This window comes from Trichosurus vulpecula, chromosome 3 (genome assembly GCF_011100635.1).
Source record: "Trichosurus vulpecula isolate mTriVul1 chromosome 3, mTriVul1.pri, whole genome shotgun sequence".
In the NCBI taxonomy this organism is placed as follows: Eukaryota; Metazoa; Chordata; class Mammalia; order Diprotodontia; family Phalangeridae; genus Trichosurus; species Trichosurus vulpecula.
This window is the reverse complement of record NC_050575.1, coordinates 254,181,402-254,205,065: the sequence shown is the minus strand read 5'-3', so window position 1 is coordinate 254,205,065 and position 23,664 is coordinate 254,181,402. Positions and strand designations below refer to the sequence as shown.

The 23,664-nt window shown below is 33.4% G+C and overlaps 1 protein-coding gene across 1 annotated transcript in view; it reads left to right on the top strand.

Annotated features, from left to right (window-relative positions):
- Positions 1 to 23,664, top strand: part of LOC118843733 (CUB and sushi domain-containing protein 1-like) — a 2,679,416-nt gene that overhangs the window by 1,183,887 nt on the left and 1,471,865 nt on the right. The window contains 1 exon segment of the mRNA XM_036751485.1: positions 220 to 414. Within this exon segment, the coding sequence (XP_036607380.1) occupies positions 220 to 414 (195 nt within the window).

The window sequence follows — 23,664 nt, the reverse complement described above, 5'->3', positions numbered from 1 at the left end:
TAGGCTTCAAGTAGATTGCCAAAAAGATTCACAACACAAAAAGTCTAAGATTCCCTTGCTTAGAGCCTTCCATGAAAGCCTTCCTTCATATGATTCATCATAGTTGGGAAGTGATCTTATATTCTTGGTAGTTATGTAAAAGAATCATGTCAAGAATTTAAATATCAGAAAAAATGTCTATAACTATTTTGCCTTATTTTTTTTTCTTTCTCCCGACAGTGCTACCTAGCCACACATGTGGAAATCCTGGGGAAATACTTAAGGGAGTCCTCCATGGAGCCAGATTCAACATAGGAGATAAAATTCGATACAGCTGCCTTTCTGGATATGTCTTAGAAGGTCATGCTATGCTTACCTGCATAGTTAGTCCTGGCAACGGTGCATTATGGGATTTTCCAGCTCCATTTTGCAGAGGTACAGAATGCACGCTAACTTAAAGGGGGAAAATATTATGCTGTTAATTATTCAATACTTAAGAATGTATATTTTAAAACTAATCTCAATTAACAAAACATGGCATGTCAGGATAAATTCTCACAATTTTAAGTAGGTCTGACATTAAGAAAATGAGAATCTGAAGTAACACTGTATAGATTAAATGTGAGCCAAAATTAGACCAAACATTCAATTATAGAATTAAAGCAAAAAAGGATTCTCAAAATCATACCTACCTCAAGGAACAAAAAAAAAAAAAACTGGCTGATAATATTTTTGAACCACTGTCACTGATCTTGGAAAGATTGTAGAGGTCACAAGAGATTCTTAGGATTGGCATATAGTAGGCACAACATATCACACTTGTTTCTTTCCCTGTTATAGGTAACTTAATTTGCCCTTGACACTCTCACATCACTTTCACAAATGTGAAACACCCACTCAGTGGGACTTCTTATTTTGTTATTACAATGCAATGACTGAAATAAGTGGGAAATATGCAACTACATGTTCATTGATTTGTTTCAAGGGGGAAAGAAATTTAATCATCAAGGACCTAGTTCCTATAAAAAAGGACAGTGCTAGCTGAATGTGAGAATCCTTGCTGAACTTGAGCAACGAAGGATTAGATGTGCTACATTACTCTGATATGGTGGCGAATCCATGAGCTCCCTATGCATGCTTTCTCTACCAGTACAGATTAAAATACATACACACCTTCGTCTGGTGTAATCTTTGTCTATATCCTTGCATAAATGCTTCGTAGAGTTTCTATCCAATAATCTTAATATTTTCCTCTAGGTTTTTGTTGTTGTTGTTGTTATTATTACATCATTGATAAAAGCGCAACACTCATTGGCATATTTAGGTCATGATAATTCCCTCTCCTTACATGTAATAATTACAATAGCTAGTATTTATATTAATTTATTATATTTAATAATATATAATTTACATATATTTATATTATATATTACATATATTAATTTATATTATATTAAGGTTTATAAAGCAACTCTGCTAATATTATTTCTTTTATGCCTACAATAATCCAAAGAGGTAGGTGTTATTGTTATCCCCATTTTATAGATGAGGAAAATGGGGCCAACAGAGATAACTTGATTTGCCCAGGGTCACATAACTAATGTCTGAGTCTGATCTTGAACTCAGATCTTCTTGACCCCAGATCTATCCACTCTATCCATTGGGCCACCTGGCTACCTCAATTCACATATGTCTTTAAGGATGCCTTTTTGTAATATTTCTCATCTTCAAGTCATTGTTGGTAATATACTGTAGCCTGATAATATGAACAATATGAGTTGCCACAGCCTTTTGAGTTACCCCAGTTTTTATGTATTAAACATTACAATTGTGGTGCTGTATAAATCACAGCTATATATTATCAATGGAAGAATATTCATGATTTTTTAAAAAAGAGAGAGGAAGAGATTTGTGTTAGTAGGAGATTTGGAATCAATGAAAGCACTGGTCAGTTTCCCAAAGGTCATCAAGAATGCTGTCTTCCTCATACTCCATTCTATGTCCCCCTCATTGTCTGTCTAAAATGCTGTTAAAGAAAAGAAGGAAAAATGACTTAAAGAAAACAACAGAAGCAAACAAAAAACTCAATAATAGCTGGCAGCAATATAGCAATGGAATGTCTCATTTCTCATCACTTCTTGCAACCCTGTGAGATAGATACTGTCAACCAATTATTCAATAAACATTTTCTTATGTGTATGCCATATGCCAAGCACTCTAAATACAAAGACGAATATGAAACATAATCTAAGCTCAAGTATCGTGGCTTTTTGTTTATTTTTGCTTTCTTATTATTGCTGTTGTTGGGGGAGACAGGAACACTTTTTTTAACAAAAAACAAATTGGAGTTGGAGAGTGAGGAGTGGATTGGAAGCATTAACAGCTAGGGGAATCATAACAGACTTTAAGAAAGAGACAATATTATTTTAATTTTATGAAGAATGAGGAAACTGATTCCCAAGGAGTGAAAGTATCCCAAGCCTATTAAATGGCAAAATTGAAATTCAAACCCAGGTGCTCTTGCTTATAATCATGGACTTTTGTTCACATCTCAGTCTCTAGCGGGTGTTTTTGCATTCATGTATGAGTGTGTATGTTCTTTTTCTCTTCCTTCTCACCATCCAAATTTTCTTCTTCTTCCTCACTCTCATAATTTCCAATACACTCCCTCCCTATGGCTAAGGCACCTCTTCTCAGGCCTAGATTGTGATACCATTCATGACTCTTAGATAACAATACAGTAAATTTTATGAATTACCCTGTTCATTCTCAAGGGCTTGAATTCCACCATAGCTGACTATTGTTGATTGTTATGCAGAGTTAATCCTTGCGCCTTACAAAAATATGTTCCATTTCCATTCTCTCTCCTTGTTCCATTTTGTAAACGGAACACTCTTTTTTTTCAGATTGAACTTTAGGGCCCAACTACAAAGGGGAAAAAGAGGAAATTTAGTCTGAGTTCTTCCAACCTAGGATATATATCACTGATTCAATACAACTATTAACTAATAAGGTCTACATTTAAAACGAAGTAACTGAATGTGCCCTCTGAAATCACAGGAATTAGCCCTGGTCTTGATTATGGGGACTGGAAATACAGTCACATCCTATTCTAACCTAACTCTAGGGTTTATTAATAGTATACAGACCACAGATATAGCATTTACCTACAAGGATACAAGAAAACATGTGTATTTTCCTTATCAGCATCATTGGGTGTCAGTCCTGTTCTAATTCTTGGAAATGGAGCTTCTGAATACAACTGCAAAACCAAAATCTGTTCTTTTAATAAGTACGGACAAATCCAGAGTGGCTCCTAGAGTTTGGGAACTGTTATCTTGTATTGAAGCAGGCTCAAAAGAAGAAAGACCTCTTAAAAATGTAAAAGTCAATGCTAAGCAAAACCAGGTACTTTTAATACTCCAACCATGAGTAGGATAGAGAAGGATAAACAAAGGAGTGAGTACAATTAGTTTGGTGTCAGGATCAGCCATTCTAGCTGCTGGTGTCTTCATATGTTTTCTCTTCTCTCTGGAGGAAGGGGTCCAATCAGATCAACCTGAACCAATTTCTCTGACAGCAATGATAATAGTTCAAATTTGTATAACCCTTTAAGGTTTGCAGAGCAGTGGCATTACAATAATTCTGTAAGTGAAGTAGTATGAGATCTGCATTTTACAAATGAAGTAATTGAAGTTTGAAGAAATTAAATAGCTAGGCACCTAATTTCCCAGCCAAAACTTGAATCCAGGCACTCTTAATTCCAAATCCAGTGCTCTTTACATTTCACTTTGCCATCTCTTAATAGCCTCTGCAATATATATTGGCCCATGAACTACAATTATTTTCATGCTCATCTCCTTATTAATGCTGTCATGATTACTGACAACAAGTCAAGTTTAGCCAGTGTACCAGGAAATGACATTGTTTGTTATCCTTGGGCACAGAATGAAAACAACTCTGCTAAGTCAATTTTATTTCCTCTCTGAGGAGAATCTGTGATAAAGCCTTCCAACTAAAACAGCTTCTAGGTCTTTCTATTTCATTTATAATAAGTATTCCAGGTTGGCATGGATGTTGCTTCCTTCCTCTAGCCAGATATCAACTTGCTGGCCATTGGAAAAAGATCTATCATTTATACTATTAATGGTTAGGAAATTTTGTATAGATTGTCAAAAGATTGTAGGAATCTTTTTCCCCTCTAAAGACTTTCCAGACATTCTGCCAGCATTAATTTGAAAGTTGACGGGTCATGACCCCTCCCCACAAGATAGATGACCATTTATAAATCATATTGATAATAATAATTTGCTTTATGCATTGTCATGGCCCAAAGCTACCCCTCTAGCAAACAACCTAATGCTTAAAAGCTTCTCCTTTCTTGGGCATGCTGATATTCAAACAGCAGGTACATTCAAGTTCTATGAGATAACTAAACAAATTGGAGAAACATGGTACCAGATTGCTAAAATGATAATGGCTTGAAGTTTGTTCCTCGTAGTAGAACCAGCAAGTGGTGCTGTTCTGTCTGTCACAGTAAAGTTTCATGAATTCTGAATTTTACCTTTCATTCCTGGTGACAGCATTTAACCTAAATATAGACTCCTTAAATTATGAGTCACATGTTCAATTAAAGGATATTCATTTCATTAAGTTGTCATCACCATAAGGATAAATAATTCTGTTTACACAATACAATTGGAATTGCTTAAAACTCAAAGATTTTTCATTAAGTTAGAACTCTAATTTGGAGCACTTTTCTCTTCAGAAATGGGAATGGCTTATTTTCACTTTCAAGGTTATATTTTTCTCTCTTTCCACTCATTTTCTTGTACTTCATTAACTTTATTTCTTTATTGCCTTTACTGTTACATCTTAATTTGATTCATTTTCATATTTTTATTCCAATCACAAATTCCACAGTCCAATGATAAAGTAATATTTCATGATTATATATTGTATGTCTGTGTGTATGTATGCATGCATGCTTGCATTATACACGCGTATGTTACATACTGGATAGCAGTAGTAGTTGTTGTCACAGTTGTTGTTGTGTCACTTCCGTGATGGCCAGCTCTTCATGATGCCATTTGGGGTTTTCTTGACAAAGATACACAGCCTGTAAGACCAGATTTGAACTCAGGAAAATGAGTCTTCCTGACTATAAGCCTGATGCTCTCTCTATTGTGCCACTTAGCCACCCCAGTGTGTGTGTGTAAACATAGGTATATAAACACATGGTAACATTGTGTATATATTGTATGCACACATATTCATACTTATACATGTATATAGATATAAAATGTATGCATATGTATATATTCACACATATCTATATATGTACATTGTGCATGTGCATGCAGACATGTATGTGTGTGTGTATCCCCGACATGGGGCAGCTAGGTGGTACAATAGATAGAATACCAGCCCTGGAGTCAGGAAGACATTCTCTTGAGATCGAATCTGGCTGCAGAAACTTACTAGCTTGGTGACCCTAGCCAACCCTGTTTATTTCAGTTTGCTCATTTGTAAAGTGAGCTAGAAAAGGAAATGGCAAACCACTCCAATCAATATCCTTGCCAAGATGGGGTCACAAAGAATTGGACATAACTAAACAATTACAACAACATATATACAACTATACATACTAAATCTATTATGTATAAGATACTTAGAACTATAATGGACCTGTTGCAACAATTCAGCTAGCAGCTGTTGTGGGGGTGAAAAACCAACACAAGCCCAACAACAAGAATGCTGCCAGCACAAGTTCTTTTGATCTGCTTTACTAAGGAAAGCAACGTTAAGAGGTTAACAATCTTGCTTTAATCCAACATATACATGTAAACTCACTTCGTTCAAGAGGAAAAGCCAGCAATCTGAACTTCAGAGCAAATACAAACAAGTTACAAACATACACAATATAAACAGACCAGGTCACAATTCATAGTTACCAAGAAACCATCAACATCTTGGTTGACAAGCCAGGAGGCTCTTAGAATGGCTGCCCAGAGTCCCACACCAACACTCCTTCAGGAGTGAGAGCCTCAAACAAAACAGCTCTGTTTTCTCTTTTTTTATACACTTTTTAGATGTCATCAAAAGCCATATGAGTGACCAGAATTTAGGTGCATACTATTGGCTCTGGTCTTAGCAACTCCCCTTAGGACCCTGCGGGCTTCACACATGGGCTTAGCACCTAGTAATTAGGGATTTGAGCCTGGGGCTTTGTACCTAGTAAGGTTCAATCAAAGACATTTAATTAATTTAGCATTCTAAAACAGTAAAAAAAGTCACAACTTAATTACTATTACAGGACCTCAGATGTCATTTAGATCAACAATCTCATTATATAAATGAAGGAAGAGAGGCCTAGAAAAAAAAAAACTAATGAATTTCCTAAGGTCACCAAACAAACCCAAGTTCTCTTACTCCAAGGACGTACTTCCTCCTGTGGTACCATTTTGCCTCCCTCAAATGTCTTTTAAACTTTACATGAGAGAATGGGAACAAAGGAAAGGAAGAAGAACAAAGCAATATGAAGATTGAAAGAGGGAATGGAAAGGGTAGATGAAATTAACTCATATATCTGAAATATAATTATTTTTCCTACCTGATGTAGATGAGCAACAGAAATTTCAAATAGCATTATACATTTAGTAAGAACTAGTCCTAGACAAAATTATGAAATGGAGAAATTTAGTATTTAACACCTTTACCCCTTCCCTTTCAGCAACATTTTCCTTCTTCATTCCAGGGAGAGATTCCATCTTTTTGTGATAAGATTATGGGATAATAATCAAAGATCTATAGAAAATATTTGGGATCAGCTAGTCAAATTCCTTCATTTTATAGATGATTAAATTTAGATCTGAACAGTTAAATGACTTTTCAAAGGTCATACCAGTAACTGAAGTGTTGGGATTCAAACTCAAATCTTACTCCAATCATTCATGTGAGTCTGACTAGGTATTGATTAATCCCTTATAAGATTTTAAGTGAGGATAGAAATTGAAACTACTCATACAGGAAAGGATTTTTCATCTTAACTTGGGACTCTTAAAGAGTCTGTCAAGTCCCAAAGGAGTTAATTTTCAATGATTGAAGCAAAAACTGGATAGGTATTTAGGGATAGAAGATTTTACAAATTTATACTCAAACTATTTCCAATGAGCAGATGTTTACTTCTAAATTTAACTTATTTATTTACAAACATGTTAGCTTCACTAAATTTCAAGTAGTAAGCTAAACCTACAAACTACTGAGACATTGTAGTAGTAGCTATTTGCAGATTTAAAAATGTAGGAAACTACTATTATAAAATGGTAAGACAGAATCCAAGTAAATTGGAAAGAATAACAAGGCTTGTATGAATACTTTTCGCTGACTTTTTAATGTGAACCTAAGGGAGCTTCATTACCCTCTGAAGAATCCCAGTCCATTAATATTCTTGTGAATAGGTTGGATAAACGTGGTATAAATGTTAGTATAGTTAAATGGATTTATAACTAGTTGAACATACCCCAAAGGTGCTGATTAATGGATTAGTGTCAATGTAATGTGAGGTAGTTAATGGCTTGCTATAAGTTTTTCTTCTCAGACATATTTTGTTCAATATTTTTATCAATGACTTTGAGGAATATATAATGCACTTTACTGAATTGCTAATGACAAAAAAGTGAGGGGAATAGCTAATTCACTGACTACCGGGAATAAAGAATTTCAGTAGACTGAGATAAAATAATTTTTTTTTAGATTAAGAGTGCTAGGTAATGATCAAGGAAAGAAAATTATTTTTCTTTAGGGGAGCCACCATGTCTTGTGGCCATGGAAGAAAAGAAAGTGAATAAGCTCAAATTTTTGAAAATAAATGCCCCAGAGACGAAGATAGGGAATTAAAGGTGATTTACTATTTCAGTTGTGGTACCACAGATAAATCATTCTAGCATTTGTGGTGATAAGGTGGGTCATGAACTATACCTTTATGTGGATTGGGCAATGGAATGCAAAAAAAATAGTTATGGTTGTAGAAGATTAAAGAGGAAACTGTACTGGAGCAGGAAGACATAGTAGGGGTATCTGATTCAGACAGTTGGACTGGTAAAGGAATCATAAAAAACAAAAGATCTACAGCAGTGAAGGAATGATTATAAAAATGGGGTATGATATTTTTGCCCACACACACACACAAAACACATAAACACACACAGAGAACTGTAACTACATAGTGAGAGTTTCTTTGGTTTGATAAGTAAATTAAATGGAAAATAATATTAACATAGAATGTTATTTAACAAATTTAAGAACCATAACATTAATTAAAATGGGATGAATTTAACTAGAAAATGGAAAAGTGAGATAGCATGAATTGGAGAGTAAAAATGTAACTATTGGCTATATGAAACAAATACATATAAATATAATACATAATAATAAAATACATATAAAATATAAAGATTCATTAAAATATTTAAATGAAAGTTTGAAGTAGAATTTATTCGGATACAGCAGAATAAAAAAAGACAATCATTATTTGAAAAAAAGCAATAGTAAAAACAAATATTGCCAAGAAAGTCATTTGAGAAAAGAATTAAAAACACTAAAGATAATAAAAAATATTTACAATGTACAAAAAGTCATATATTTCTAAATACTGAAAGAAAAAACAATAGAAATTGGAAAAAGACAAAGATAATAAATTATGGGTTGTTAATAGTCATATGGAAGGGAAGGGAAGGGCATATATATATATATATATATATATATATATATACACACACATAATATATACTTATTATATATGTATGTATTATATATATATGTATTATATGTGTGTATATGTATATACATATGTAGATATAGATATAGATATACATATATCCAAAATTTACTTTGTACTGAGGAAAATATAACAGAAACTTGAATGTGAAAAAATTTATGAACTAGAACAGAATGTTAGAAAAAAATCTAATATATATTAACAATTCATGAATGACAATATTAACATATATACCTTTATACATTTTTAGCACTGAATGTCTTCTTTATTTGAATTAATCATATGCTGAAAGAAAAGAATTTGTAAATAAATTCACAATGAAGGCACTGTTAAATATATTCATTAGACACGGGAACACAATAAAAATTTGTTAGTTGATTGATACAAACAAAATGCAAAGACATGAATTGACCAAAATATTATACTAAATAGTAAATTTTTCAAATGACAAAATGTAAACCACAAACAATTATGTTAAATGGAATAAGAACACATCTATATACCAAAACTAATGAATCGCATTTAAATCAATCCTTCAAAGAAAGTGTATGAGATAAGATAAAATAAATAAGATAAATTTTATAAGATCTTATCTTTATAAGATAATGAATAATAAAACAATAAATAAATACATCGTAAATAAACAATATGTATCATATATTATTTATATATTATATAACATTTTATAATATACAATTACATTTATATAATTTATATGTTTATTATTTTATGTATATTTATATACTATATTTATGTCATATTTTATTATTATATATTATAATTTATATAATTACATAAAATAAAATAGAAAATTAATTTACTAAGAATGCAAATATATAAACTAAAAAAATCAGTGAATGAGCAATGCTAAAACAGATACCAAAATAGTTAATAGTGAAAGTCAAAAAAATGAGAAAAAAAGATTGTTGAGCTTGATGAAAAGAGCTAATTTTATAGACTAACAAAAACAGTAAAACTTTGACTAATAGACTGATAAAAAGAAAAGAATCGTTCCCAAGATCAAAAATTCTAAAAGGCAATTTATAAATACTATGTAGTAAATAAAGAAAAATATTTAGAAATATCATGACTAATTTTATGGAAATAAAACTTAAGTAAAATTGATAAATTATTTTTAAAATATAAAATACTCATTTTAACAATATAGGAAATGATAAACTACACCTGATTTCAGAAAGACAAATCTGGTAAATCATAAATAAACTTCCAAATGAGAAAAAATCCTGATTCAGATGCATTTACAATTGAATTAAATGCAATATTCATTGTCATCATCATCTAAACTTCTCAGATAGAAAGTGCACTTTGCAAAATTCTGTTAAAGAGGTAAATATGGGAAGCAAATCAGGAACAGATTATAGAAAGAAACAAGAAACATATTTAACTACTGAATAGACATGAGAGAAATCAATAAAATGTAAGCAAGTGGAATATAGCAATATCCTAAAAATTATTGAGAAAGATCAGGTTTTATTTATTTGAAGAATGAAACAGAATTTTATGTTATGAAATCTAACAAAGTAATTAAACCCCAAAATTTAAAAATAAATTCTATTTTAATAGACATAATAAATATTTCATATTATATAATACATAATATTTTAAAGAAATAATATCATTGGAAATAGAGTCTGAAGATACAGATTGGGAAACATATTTGCAATCAATACTTGTGATAAAATTTGTCATCTGAAATCTATGTGCAATTGACACAAATGCAATATTAAAAGCTATTCTAAAGAGACAAGTGAACAAATTAACCGAATAACAAAGGAGGCTACTGATTGCAACAACAAAAAAGACCAATATTCACAAAATGTTAATGGACATATCATTTATGGTAGCAAAAATGTTTTTAAATATTCTCATTGATTGAAGAATAACTGACCAAATTCTATTGCAATGTGATGGGATGTTCTTACTTTGTAAGGTATTATGAACATGAAAAATTAATTGACACATGAAAAAACTTTGGAGAAGTAACATAGAATCAAGACTTGATAACCAAAAGAAAAAACATACATGCATTATGAGCATAACAATGTGTGAATACCTTCAGTAATGAAAGGCAAAGTAAAGTTGTTCAAAATAATGGTAAATGGCAGTACCATGCCTTCTCTGAAACTTAAAGGAAACAGCCCTTCTTTCTGTTAAGAATTAGTACCCTGAATGTATTTTGTAGAGGAAGGTATGTTTGCTGACAAATGACTGTTATTTCTAAAATATTTAGCTGTCTTTTTTTTTTTAATTAAGGTGGTTTAAAAAGTGAATACATTGTCTCACAATCTAATTAAATTCGTATGATTAAGAAATTTAATTACAGTTTGGATAGTTTAAAGATGGCATAGAGGCAACTCAGAAATATGATTTGACCTAAATGATGTCTTAGACACTTTCTAATTCCAAAGTATTATAATTTTATGAAAAAATAAGCCATATCATACAACCCTCCTTTTCATCCATACTCTTCAGTTTGCAGCCTCTATAGTAGCCCTTATTGTTCATTACATACATGACCTCAATTAGTTACTGTGGCAACTACGAGAATCAGTTTAGGATGAGAGGTTGATGCCCGGTCTACATTTGAATATTTGAATTTGCTTAAACCTAAGTACTATCTCAGTAATTATATTTTATTGGCATATTCTCTCCCAAAGAAGAGAGAAGTTCTATGGGGTTAGTTAGAAACTGGAGGATAAAAGAACTAATTAATATTAAGCTAAATTGGAGTCAGAGCCAGAACTACATGATCTTCTTACATTTACCTTGTCAAAGGTAGAGGTCTTTGTAATCATGAACTATATTAACGAAATCATGGGAATATTACATGTTAATATGTGATAGACACATTACAAAAATAATTTCACTCATTAAAAGCATGTTTATTATGTTAGGTTCTCTAACTCCAAATCCAATTTTCCTTCTGCTGAAGGAGGGCTTTATCTGAATGTCCAAGGCAGAGATGTTTCATTTAAGGAAATTCAATCAAATGAACCTAGATCATCCCACCATAACAATATTACCAAAGCCTCTGTCTCCCCTAATCTTCTACCTGCCCCAGTAGATCCTATATTGGGCTATATTAACACAGGCTTACATATGCACATACATGCATACATATGCATACAAAAATGCATCTGCTGAATGGATGCTAAATTAAATAAGTATCTTCATTTAGGTAGGGAAATGAAGCAAATATAATCAACTTAATTATGTAGATAAGGAATTTATGAGAAATAGCCAAGATGACACAGCTAGTAAATGTGGAAGCTGATATTCAAACATAGATATTCCAATTCTAAATTTAACATCCTTTCCCCCATATAAGACTGCTTTAAATGAAATTATTACACAGTTGAAATGACTGCATACCACAGCTTAAATCACAGAACGACTAAAAGTTGTTTCTATTGTAACAAATAAATATTCACCTCTACTTTGAAGACCAGGGTGGGATGGGGAGGTAGCATCTGTGATTTCACTGGTGTGGAAAACTCTATGGTGTGGAAACACCTTCACTTGATGCCAATTCAGAGCCCTACAGAGTAGGCTGGCAACACTGAGAGGTTAAGTTACTTGCCTGTGATTGCACATCTAGAATGTATCAAAGGCAGAATGTGAATCAACATCTTAACTCCAATACCTTCCCACTCTTCTCTATTCTTCACTACCTCTCTTTTTGCCTCTATATACTTGTCGATCATAATAATCACTTTTTTGTAGGACTTAAAATTTTCAAGGGAATTCATATACATTATTAAATCTAATCCTCACAATAATCATGTATTTTTACTCCCATTTTATAGATAGTCAAACCGAGGCTTAGAGGGGTTAATGTAATTGTCCATCACAACAGTGCCTGGAGTGTAGTTTTTGTACAGGTCTTCTTGATTCCATACCCAGTTCTCTATCTACTATGCCTTATTAAACTGTGTGTTTTCAAATGCGTGTGTGTGTGCGTGTGTTAAAATAGGACCCTATTCTGAAAGTTTAAAGAAAATGTAGGCTAATGATTTTGATTTTTCAAAGTTGACTTATTTGATTAATTTAAATATGCTTCTGTGTTCTTCAGAAGAATAAATGGTTGTCAGCAAAAAAAAATGCTACTAAATAAAGAAGCCCTGGCTGGTTCAGTAATACCTTAAAGGCACGCCAAATAATGCAAACTCATGGTTCATTTAGAGTTTTTTGAAGCTGTAATTTTCTTTAATTGGCAAGCCTTACAAAATGTGCCTAGAAACAGTGCTTCATAAACCGTCAGTCAAGGTTTTTTTTTAATTGCATCTATTCTGCTGCCAGTGATGAAGGGACAAGAAAAAGACTTAGAGTGACATAGTTATGAGGGGGAAGGAAAGGAGGGGAGATCATGCCTTTTATAGCTGACTATAAATTCTGTAATATTTAAAACACAGCTGTGTTTTTATCAGCAATGTTACAGAAGCAACATTGTAAAATGAATCTTAAATGATCTGTCAAATCAGGGCCATGCAATGTAAAGTAAGATTGAATGGAACAGCCTTGATGATATGAATCCCAGCTTTAAATTAAGTTGAAGCAGTTTAGACTGAGTTGGCTTTAAGCACATTTTTTTTGCTAACTGTGCAATAATGAAATACAAATGAAATCTGACTAGAATGATAACTTTAAAGAAAAATTGATATTATAAGATTTGAGGCCCTAGACATTTTGTAAATTGTTGATTATTTGTGATAACTCAACGTACTTGTATGGATGAAAACTTAGAAATCCTATCTATCTCTATAGCACCCAGCCACCCCTGCACAAAAATCCCACTTTTCTCATGGTTACTTTTTTGATCCACAACAGATGATACATTTTCCTAGTAAGTGGTATTTTGCCCTTCTGTGCACTTACCTAACCTAATTTTCATTTGTTTCTGATATATTCTTCTATTTCATGAGATGTTTTACAGTGTCTTATTTAATCCTTTTTTCTTGTCTATGGCTCAGCACATTGCTATTCATGCAGAAGGTATTTAGTAATTATCTGTGGGATTAGATTTAATTGGTCTTTAAGCAGAGGTTGAATGACCATTGATGGGGTATATCATTGAGAAGATTCTTTGGGTGGTATGGGTTGAAATTTATGGTCGTTAAGGTCCCTTCCAACTTTAATTCTGTGATTTTGTCAAAGGGTTGAATACTCTCATATAAATTAGTTATAGTATCTTCATGCAAAATATCATAACTGATTTTGCTATAATACAGATATACATTAAATAGTTAATCAGTTCCTTAAAAGAGGCCAGAATAGATCCTTTGGATAAGTTCAAGACAAGGCTTATGAGTATGTAAAGTTACTTTATCAACTATGACATTAAGACTTTAGGGTTATAAAAAGTGTTTCCCCTCAAACTTCACCTCAAAACTATTTCCTACTTATCCAGTAGATAGCTTGTTTATACATATTTGTTTGTGTCTCCCATTCACTTTTGAGCTCCTTTGAGAGCAAGGATTATCTTTTGCTTCCTTTGTATACTCATTACTTAGAATAGTGTTTGCCACATAATAGGCACTTAGGAAATATTTGTTGGTTTGCTGACTGGTCTAACCCTTGCCGTCATATGGAATTTCAAAAAATAAGTGCCTCTTAGAATAGAAATGCATGATATCCTTAATACATAGATGTTAATGAGTTTTTTGAATCACTTTCCCTAGTAATGTGAAGCCCCTGTGATATGAAAAAAGATTAAGGCACATACAAATAATGTGATAGAATAAAAATGAAGAAAGAGTTCAGAGGTGTAAGATAAGTCTAAACTCACCTGCTTTATATTTTTGTTATTGGATCGTTTTATGAGCTCTAACTCTACCCTTATTTCACATATCTAGGCCTATGATTATATTAGTACAGGGAACTCCCTGGAAGAACATTCTATCAATGCATAATGGCAATTTCTCGGAAACTTATAGGCTTACTGAATTGCCTGGGTCAGTGAGAGGTTGTGAAGAACTTGTCCAGATTCATACACCCTATAAGTATCAGTAACTGGACTTCACCCACTTATTCCTGACTGCAAATTTAGATTATTCTCCATTGTTTCATGCTGACTCTCATTTCATATTTTCTTTCTAAATAAAAACCTATTGTTTATATTCCTGTCAATGTAATCGAAGTCCCACTGTAATCTAAAGCACTTTGATCACACAGGGAATATTGTGTTCAGTTCCGATCACCACATTTTCAAAAATTCTTTGACAAAATGGAGCTTGTTCAAAAAATGTTAGGAGCAGTTGAAGGAAATGGGGGTACAAAGCCTAGACAAGAGAACATTTATGACAGGAAGGCTATTAAGTAAAAAACTGGCTTAAGTGCTGAACTTAGAATGAAAAAGTCCTGTATTCAAGTCCTATTTACTGACAAAGGGCAAATCACTTAACCTTTCTCAACCTCTTCATTTATAAAATAGAGATTTCTTCATTTATAAAATAGAGGTAATGATAGCAGCTATCTAGTGGAGTAGTTGACAGGATCAAATGTTATAAACTAAAGTAAAGAGCTTTGTAAATCTTAAAGCACTAGCTATTATTAGAAGGCATAATGATTACAACTCTTCAGGCCTAAGTAGTTTGGAGCCATGTGGTGAAGGTTCTTAAAAGACAAAAAAAGGAAATTGTTTTTGATTCTAAAGATAAGAAGGAGCCACTGAAGCTTGATAATTCGAAAAGTGACATGGTCAGACCTGTGCTATACGGAAGATGCATTGGAAAGGACATGACAGCAAGGAGACTATTTAGGAGACTACTGAAATCTTCTATGTCTAGGCTACAGGTTATAAGGGCCTTAATTAGTTTGGTAGGCATGTGAATAGAGAGATTAAGACAAATGTGAGAGATGTTGTAGAGGTAGAATAAACAAAATGGTGCAGGGCTCTTAATATTAGAATAGAATAGTCTTAGAAGAATAAAAATCAATAAAAGCTCAATGGAAAAATCCATAGCGAATAGAAGTAGGCTATAACATTATCAAGAGCTTTGTATAAATATATAAAAACATACATATACATGTGTGTGTTCATATAAAATTATATTTCGCTAATTGTGTCTACTTTGTTCATAGATAATCCAATTTGGCTATTAAAAATAATTGCTAATGGCTGCTTTCTGGTGTTTATCTCAAATTCCTAGATTGTAGGTTCCTTTCTCAATGCAGAGTGAGCCTTTGTTCATTGACATTGCAGTAGCTAATATTTAAATGATGAATTTCTGCTTGAATACATTTTATTATATATATGTATACACACACACACACACACACACACACACACATATATATATATATATATATATATATATATATATATATATATATATATATGTGTGTGTGTGTGTGTGTGTGCCAAGGCATTTTACTCGAAGTTATTCCTTCCTTTGTCCAAAAATTATCCTTTAACAGCTCTGTCTTACTGTCCTTCCCTTTCCCTTCTTTTTGCCCATATCAGCTTTTTTCTTCCCTACCCTATTTTCCTCTTTTATCTTTTTCCTTCCACTTTCCTCCCCTGAATTCTCAGATTGTCTTTTCCCTTCACTTTTTGTTTTTTGTTGGCCTCAGTCAAAGTAATGTTACAATTTTGCCTAACAGATTAGGATATGAAGATTCAGTAAAAAAAAATAAATGAGAGACTTCTGGGAGTCAGGATGGTAGAGTAAGCAGCAAATTGTTTTCACCCTCCCTTATTGACCTTGAAAAACCCAGAGAATATTGCTCCTGGAAAAATCCTGGAACAGAAGAGTTCCAGCAGTGTTTTAGCCCAGGAGGCTATGGGATAAATGGGAAAAGTCCCTCTTGCTGTGGCAGAAGGGCATCAGTACAGGATGGACAGTGTTCCAGCAAGTCAGTGGCAAGCCCTACTTCAGCAAACCAGCTGGAGATCCTAAGCCTCAGCATGATAGAGCAGGCAAGCACTAACACCAGGCACACACCAACCACCACCACCAGTGCCAGCTCAGCACCAGACCCCTACAGCCTCCAGCTGTCAGCACTTGAGGCCTCAGCACAAAAAGCCAGTAACCAGGCCCCTAGCACCTACCACAAAAAGCATGGCAAAGTGGCCTCTGGGCCCCAGAAGCAGAGATCAACTTTAAAATCCAGAAGAAAAGGTAAACACCATGAGCAAATAGCAACAAAGAAAAACAATAACCATTGAGGAATATTATGGTGACAGGGAAGATCAAAACACTAACTCAGGAGAGGACAACATTGTTAATAGACCCGCATCTGAAACCTCAAAGGGTAATATTAACTAGTCTCAAGCCCAAAAAGCCTTCTTGGAAGAGCTCAAGAAGGATTTTAAAAGTCAAATAAGAGAAGTAGAAGAAAAATTGAACAAAATCCTTTAAAAATACAATTGACAAAATGGGGAGGGGGAAGTAAACTGGAGAAAAAACTCCTTAAGAAGTAGAATTGGCCAAATGAAAAAGGAAGTACAAAAGCTAAGTGAAGAAAACAATTCATTAAAAATTAGAATTCAGCAAATGGAACCTAATGACTCTATGAGACATCAAGAATCAGTCAAACAAAATCAAAAGTATGAAAAAAGAAAAGAAAAAGTAAAATACCTCATTGGAAAAACAACTAACCTGGAAAATATGTCCAGGAGAGACAATTTAACAATTATTGGTATTCCAGAAAGCAATGCTCAGAAAAAGAGCCTGGACAGTGTCTTTCAAAAAATCATTAAGGAAAATTGCCCTGAGTTCCTAGAACCAGAGAATAAAATAGTCATTGAAAGAATCCACAGATCACCTCCCGAAAGAGATCCCAGATTAAAAATGCCAAGGAATATTGCAGCCAAATTACAGAATTATCAGATCAAGGAGAAAATACTGCAAGCAGCCAGAAAGAAACCCATTCAAATATTGTGGAACCACAGTCAGAATTAAACAGGACCTTGCAGTTTCTTCATTAAAAAATTGGAGGGCTGGGAATATGATATTATGTAATGCAAAGAAGCTTGGATTACAACCAAGGATCAACTACTCAATGACATTAAGCATTATCTTTCAGGGGAGGAGATGGGCATTCAATAAAATAGGGACTTCCAGACTTTCCTGATGAAAAGACCAGTGTTCAATGGAAAATTTAACCTACAAATACAAGACTCAAAAGGAGCATAAAAAGGGAAATAGGAAAGAAAAAAAACATGTTATTCAAGAAGGGCAAACTGTTTACATCTCTACATGGGAAGACGATGCTTGTAACTCTTGAGAACTGTGTATTACAACATTTAGAATGTATATACATAGACAGAGGGCATGGGCATATCAGTACTTTGATGTGCTGATAAAAAAAACTAATTAAGTGTTAAAAAAGGATTGCAGTGGGAGAAGAGGAAAGGAGGAGACAGAAAACAATAGATTACAACACATGAAGAGGTAAATGACATGTTACAATAGAGGGAAAGAAGGGAGGGAAATGAGCATTGTTTGAACCTTATTCTTATCTCAGTTAGCTCGAGAGGGGAATAACATACTAAGGTATAGAAATCTAACTTGCCCTATAGGCAGTATGAGGGGAAAGGGGGAAAGTAAAGGTTGGGGAGAAGGGAGAGAAGAACAAGTGAAGGTAAAGGGAAAGAAAAGGGAGGGGGCTGACAGAAGGGGCAGTAGAATGAGGGAGGCGGTGGCCAAAAGCAAAATTCTAGTGAGGAGGGAAAGGGAAAAAGGAGAGAGAAAAGTATAAATGGGGGAGGGGGAATAGGATGGAGAGAAATACAGAGATAGTAATCATAACTGTGAATGTGAATGGGATGAACTCTCCCATAAAATGGAAATGGATAGATAATGTATTAAAAACCATAATCCTACATAATATATTGTTTATAAGAAACACCTTTGAAACAGAGGGATACACACAGAGTAAAGGTAAAAGGCTGGAGTAGAACATATTCTTCAGCTGAAGTAAGAAAAAAGAAAGCAGGGGTAGCAATCCTGATCTCAGACAAAGCAAAAATAGATCTAATTAAAAGAGATAAGGAAGGAAACTACATCCTACTAAAAGGCACCATAGACAAAGAGGGTATATCATTACTAAACATTTATGTACCAAGTGATATAACATCCAAATTCTTAGAAGAGAAGTTAAGGGAGTTACAGGAAGAAATATACAGCAAAACTATACTACTGGGTGACTTTAACCTTCTTCTCTTTGAACTAAATAAATCTAACCACAAAACAAATGAGGAAGAAGTTAAGGAGATGAACAGAATTTTAGAAGTTAGATATGGTAGAACTCTGGAAAAATTGAATGGAGGTAGAAAGGAATATACCTTTTGCTCAGTGGTACATGGCACCTACACAAAAATTGACCATGTAACAGGTCATAAAAACCTCACAATCCAATGTAGAAAGGCAGAAATATTAAGTGCATTCTTTTCAGGTCATGATACAATGAAAATTACATCTAATAAAAGGACATGAAAAGCTAGACTAAAATTAATTGTAAACTAAATAATCTAATCCTAAAAAATGAGTGGGTAAACAACAAATCATAGAAACAATCAGTAACTTCATTCAAGAGAATGACAATAATGAGACAATATACCAAAATTTATGGGATGCAGTGAAAGTGGTTCTTAGGAGACGTTGTATATCTCTGAATGCTTACATGAATAATATAGAGAAACGGGAGATCAATGGATTGCGAATGCAACTAAAAAAGTGAATTACAATGTATTATTTGCTAGGTCTGGGAAACCAGTAGCTGAATTTCCCCATTATGGTGAAGCAACCCTTCTAGCAAAATAGTTCTGTATTAAAATTTCTACAACTGGACCTGAGGCAAGAAGGAGGACACAAAGAAAAACCATAGAATCAGGCCTTCCTAAGACTGAAATAGACCTTTTGTGATCATGTGATGTAAGAATACACCTGGGGTCCCCAGACCTATGGATAGATTTCAGGAGGTCTTGAATTTGGATAGGAAATGAATGAATGAGTGAATGAGTGAGTGGGTGGATGAATGAATGAGATTTCTTCTTGTGACTCCCACTTCTTGTGACTTTCCTTTTAGATCTCAGGAGCTTCTTACAAGAGTTCCAAGAATAGAAGTGGCCAATAAGATCTTTGAGGTCTTGATTTATTATCTTTATATTACACCATATGCATTCATGGTTATTGTCATAGATTTCCAAAAGAAACAAACAAAAAATACTGCATCGGAGTCAGTCTATCTGGATTTTAGCTCCACCCCTTATTACTTACATCATAAGGAAATCACTTAAACACCTCGCTCCTCAATTTCCTCATGTTTAAAATAAGTGTATTGAACTAGAGGGCCTTGGAAACCCCTTCCTAATCTAACTAAACCTGTGATCCTATGTGAATATATGCATTTCTAGGCAAGGTATATTTAAAGCAAATCTTTATTAGGTGGATCTTAAATTCCTGTTAACTTCCATCAGGAAAAAAAAAAAAAACATGTTCCTGTTTTCAAAAAAAAAATAAACTAAATAATTAGTTCTTGCTTAACACAGGAGACTTCCCTAAATGTCTGTCAATAGTTTCATAAGGCCCAAAAGATTAGAATAGGGTGGCCAGAGATTCTGATTATAACCTAGGTGTTTACCTTCCAGGTTAACTAATGTTCTGCATTATAATACTTTCATCATCAAGTATTACGTTTAATAGATACAATGTAGAGTATTTAATCTAATGAATGGCTACAACACAAATGATGATAATGGATACTTCTTTAGCACTACAATTTATAAATACCTATAAAGTTTTTTTTTCCTCAACAACTCAGTGAATTAGGGGGCATGAGGATTATTAATCCTACTTTATGGAGACTCAGCTTTGTTTGAAATATGAATCAGAGTCAAGATTAAGACTCAGGTCCTTTGATTATATATCTAATTAAATATAATTGAAACATTATTACATTAAAAATTGCATCTATGACTTCCATTTAACAGAGCCTTCATCAATTTCTTCAGTGTGATAAGCATCTTTCTAGATTCAGTTCCAAAAAACATCTCCCTTTCTATGTAGAAATACATCATACATAGTCTACCATCAGTTAGATAAAGAAGACATCATCTGTAGCTTTTGAACTATATTGTGCTTGTTTGTGTGCATAAATGATAGACTATATAAATTGAGTTACACTCCCAGAAATTTTGTTGACTGTAATTAGAAGGCATGTCTTCTATAGTTGAAAACTAACTTTACTTATACACTTTTTTCTTCATCTATGTTATTCTTTTTTGTCTATGTTATTCTTGATAAATACAATAAAACTCAGTCCATTTATCCAGAGGCAGCTGATTGTGCAGTGTACAGTACACTTGATCTGGAGTCAGAAGGACCCAAATTCAAATCGGACCGGAGGCACTTATTAACCGTGTGACTCGGGACAAGTTATTTAACCTTAGCCTTAATTTCCTCAACTGTAAAATGAGTAAAACAAGAGTGATTACTTCACAGGATTGTTGTAATATTCAAGTGAGATCTTTGTCAAAGTGCTTAGCACAGTGCTCATCACATAGTAAGCACTCTAGGAATGTCTATGCACTTCTCTCCCCATATGATCATATGAAATTCATTTGAACCTCAAAGACATTGCCTATAGTCTCTTAGTGGAAAGGAAACATTCCACCATCCCCACCCCCACAAATCTCTGAAGCACTTTCACTGTGAACCAAGGAATTATAATAAACTGTAGAAAGGAAAACGTTTTCCTCATTTTCATGAAAGGAAAGAAACAAATCCTTTGATTCCCAGCAAGATTATGGAATGATTAGAATGAAAATGATCCATTTGAGTTTTAAAAAACTAAAAGTGGTGATCACTAGTCTAGCAATGTGTTATCAAGAAAAGTTGATGACAGATTAAACTCATTTCCTTTTTCTAGCAGGGTCACTAGATTGATAGCTCAGTGGAGCACTGTAAACATACATAACTATTAGCATCATATTAGATTAAATATTGCATGCTTGACTTGTGGACAAGTTAGAAAGAAATGAGTGGAATGATCAAATTGGTTGAATGATAAGACCTAAAGATCAATTGCTGTCAATCTGCAAAGAGGTCTCTAGAGGAATATTTTGAGGAGCTTTTCTTTGGCCTTTGCTGATTAACATTTGTCTCAATGCCTTCAATGAAGACATAAAGGAATACTATATCCAAAGAAGTCTTATTATTCACACTGTGAAGATTTTCACTTTCCAGAATGATTTATATTAGTGTTCACTTAAGCTCTTTCTAGCATAGAAAATTTGTCTTATGAACTGAAGGCATATACACAATTTTTCTGAAATATGGGTAAATAAAAAAATTCAAGGATAACTGCATAATAGGTATGGTTTCAACCCATATTTATTTGTGTATTGATTATAGGATCATTGAATGAAGGCAACAGAAACAGTGGATAGTGCACTGGGCAAAGAGTCAGGGAAACCTGAGTTTCTGACCTCAAACACCTACTAGCAATATGACCCTGGGCAAATCACTTAACCTCTGTTTGCCTCAGTTTCCTCAATTGTAAGTGAGGATAATAATAGCATCTACCTCACAACAGAACTGTTGTGAGGGACAAATAACTAAAGAGTATGGAACTTGGCACATAGCAGGTGCTATATAAATGCTTACACTTTTCCCTTTCCTTCACAGGTTTAGGGCTACAAGAGATTTTAAAGACTACATTTTATAGATGAAGAAACAGAGGTTCTGCTAAATTCAGCAACTTGTCCAACCAAGGTTATGGTATATAGTTATAATTTAGTAATAGTATGGTAAGGTTGTAGTATAGTAAGGTTATAGTATAGTAAGCTTCAGATGTTAAATTTGAATCCAGGTCTTCTGACTTCAGGCTTAATTTTGTCTGTGAATTATATAAAGAAATATTTCAAAACCAGTGTGGTTTCTCACTCTTGTTCTGTCCATTCTACTTGTCTCTGGCATTTGTTGTCATATATATAAAATGCAAAATCATTTCAATAGAAAGTCTGAATAGTACCAAAGTGAGTGGCAAAGTTCCTTCCACCCAAAGAATCAAGTTATTCATTCAAATCCCTTTGCCCCTGCTCCTCAAAATGTGAAAAAAAAATATCATAACTCCTTTCTGGAGTTGTCTTCTAATCCAAAACTGATTAAAGTGTCTTTCTAGGATCAAAGTTTCATGTCAGACATCCCGGTAATTAGGTATCACTCTGTTGCATTTTTTTCTGTAGAGAAGAGAATAAAAGATTGTGAAGTATAGAATCTAAATTCTACTTTGTAAATAAGGATTTTTTTTATGTAAATTTATCCTTTAGATTGATCCCTGTTTAAAAATACTTTCAGTCTTACCACAATTTATTTCATCTTCTTTTTAACAACAAACTGAACAAAGGGCAGTTTTTAATTTTTCATAGCAATGAGTACCATGTGAATTATATATTTTTATTTCTCTAGGTGTAATGCTAAATGGTTATATCAGTGAGATTACCTTTATAATATTACATAATTTTTATATGAAGAGTAGTGGAACCAGTCCCAATAAATCCTTTGTGTTTTTAGCCTAGCATCATCATAAATATACTTAATTTTGCTAAAATACTGTACAAGGCAATGAAGTATTTCCTGTGGAAAAAAAAAACACGGTGGAGATTATAAAAGTGAAGAAAATAATGCTTCCTGCCTGCCATCACCATATGCCCCTCCCTTTCTCTGTCTCTCTCTGTTTCTGTCTCTGTTTCTGTCTCTGTCTCTCTTTCTCTGTCTCTGTCTCTCTCCCTCTCAAGAAAATATCAGTGAAACTCTTGCACCTCAGTTTCCTTACCTTAAACCTGAACATAATCATAATTAAAAGCAACAATACTATAGTGACAACTGCCATCCTCACAGGGTTATTTTGAGAATTATATAAAATAGAGGACATGTCTT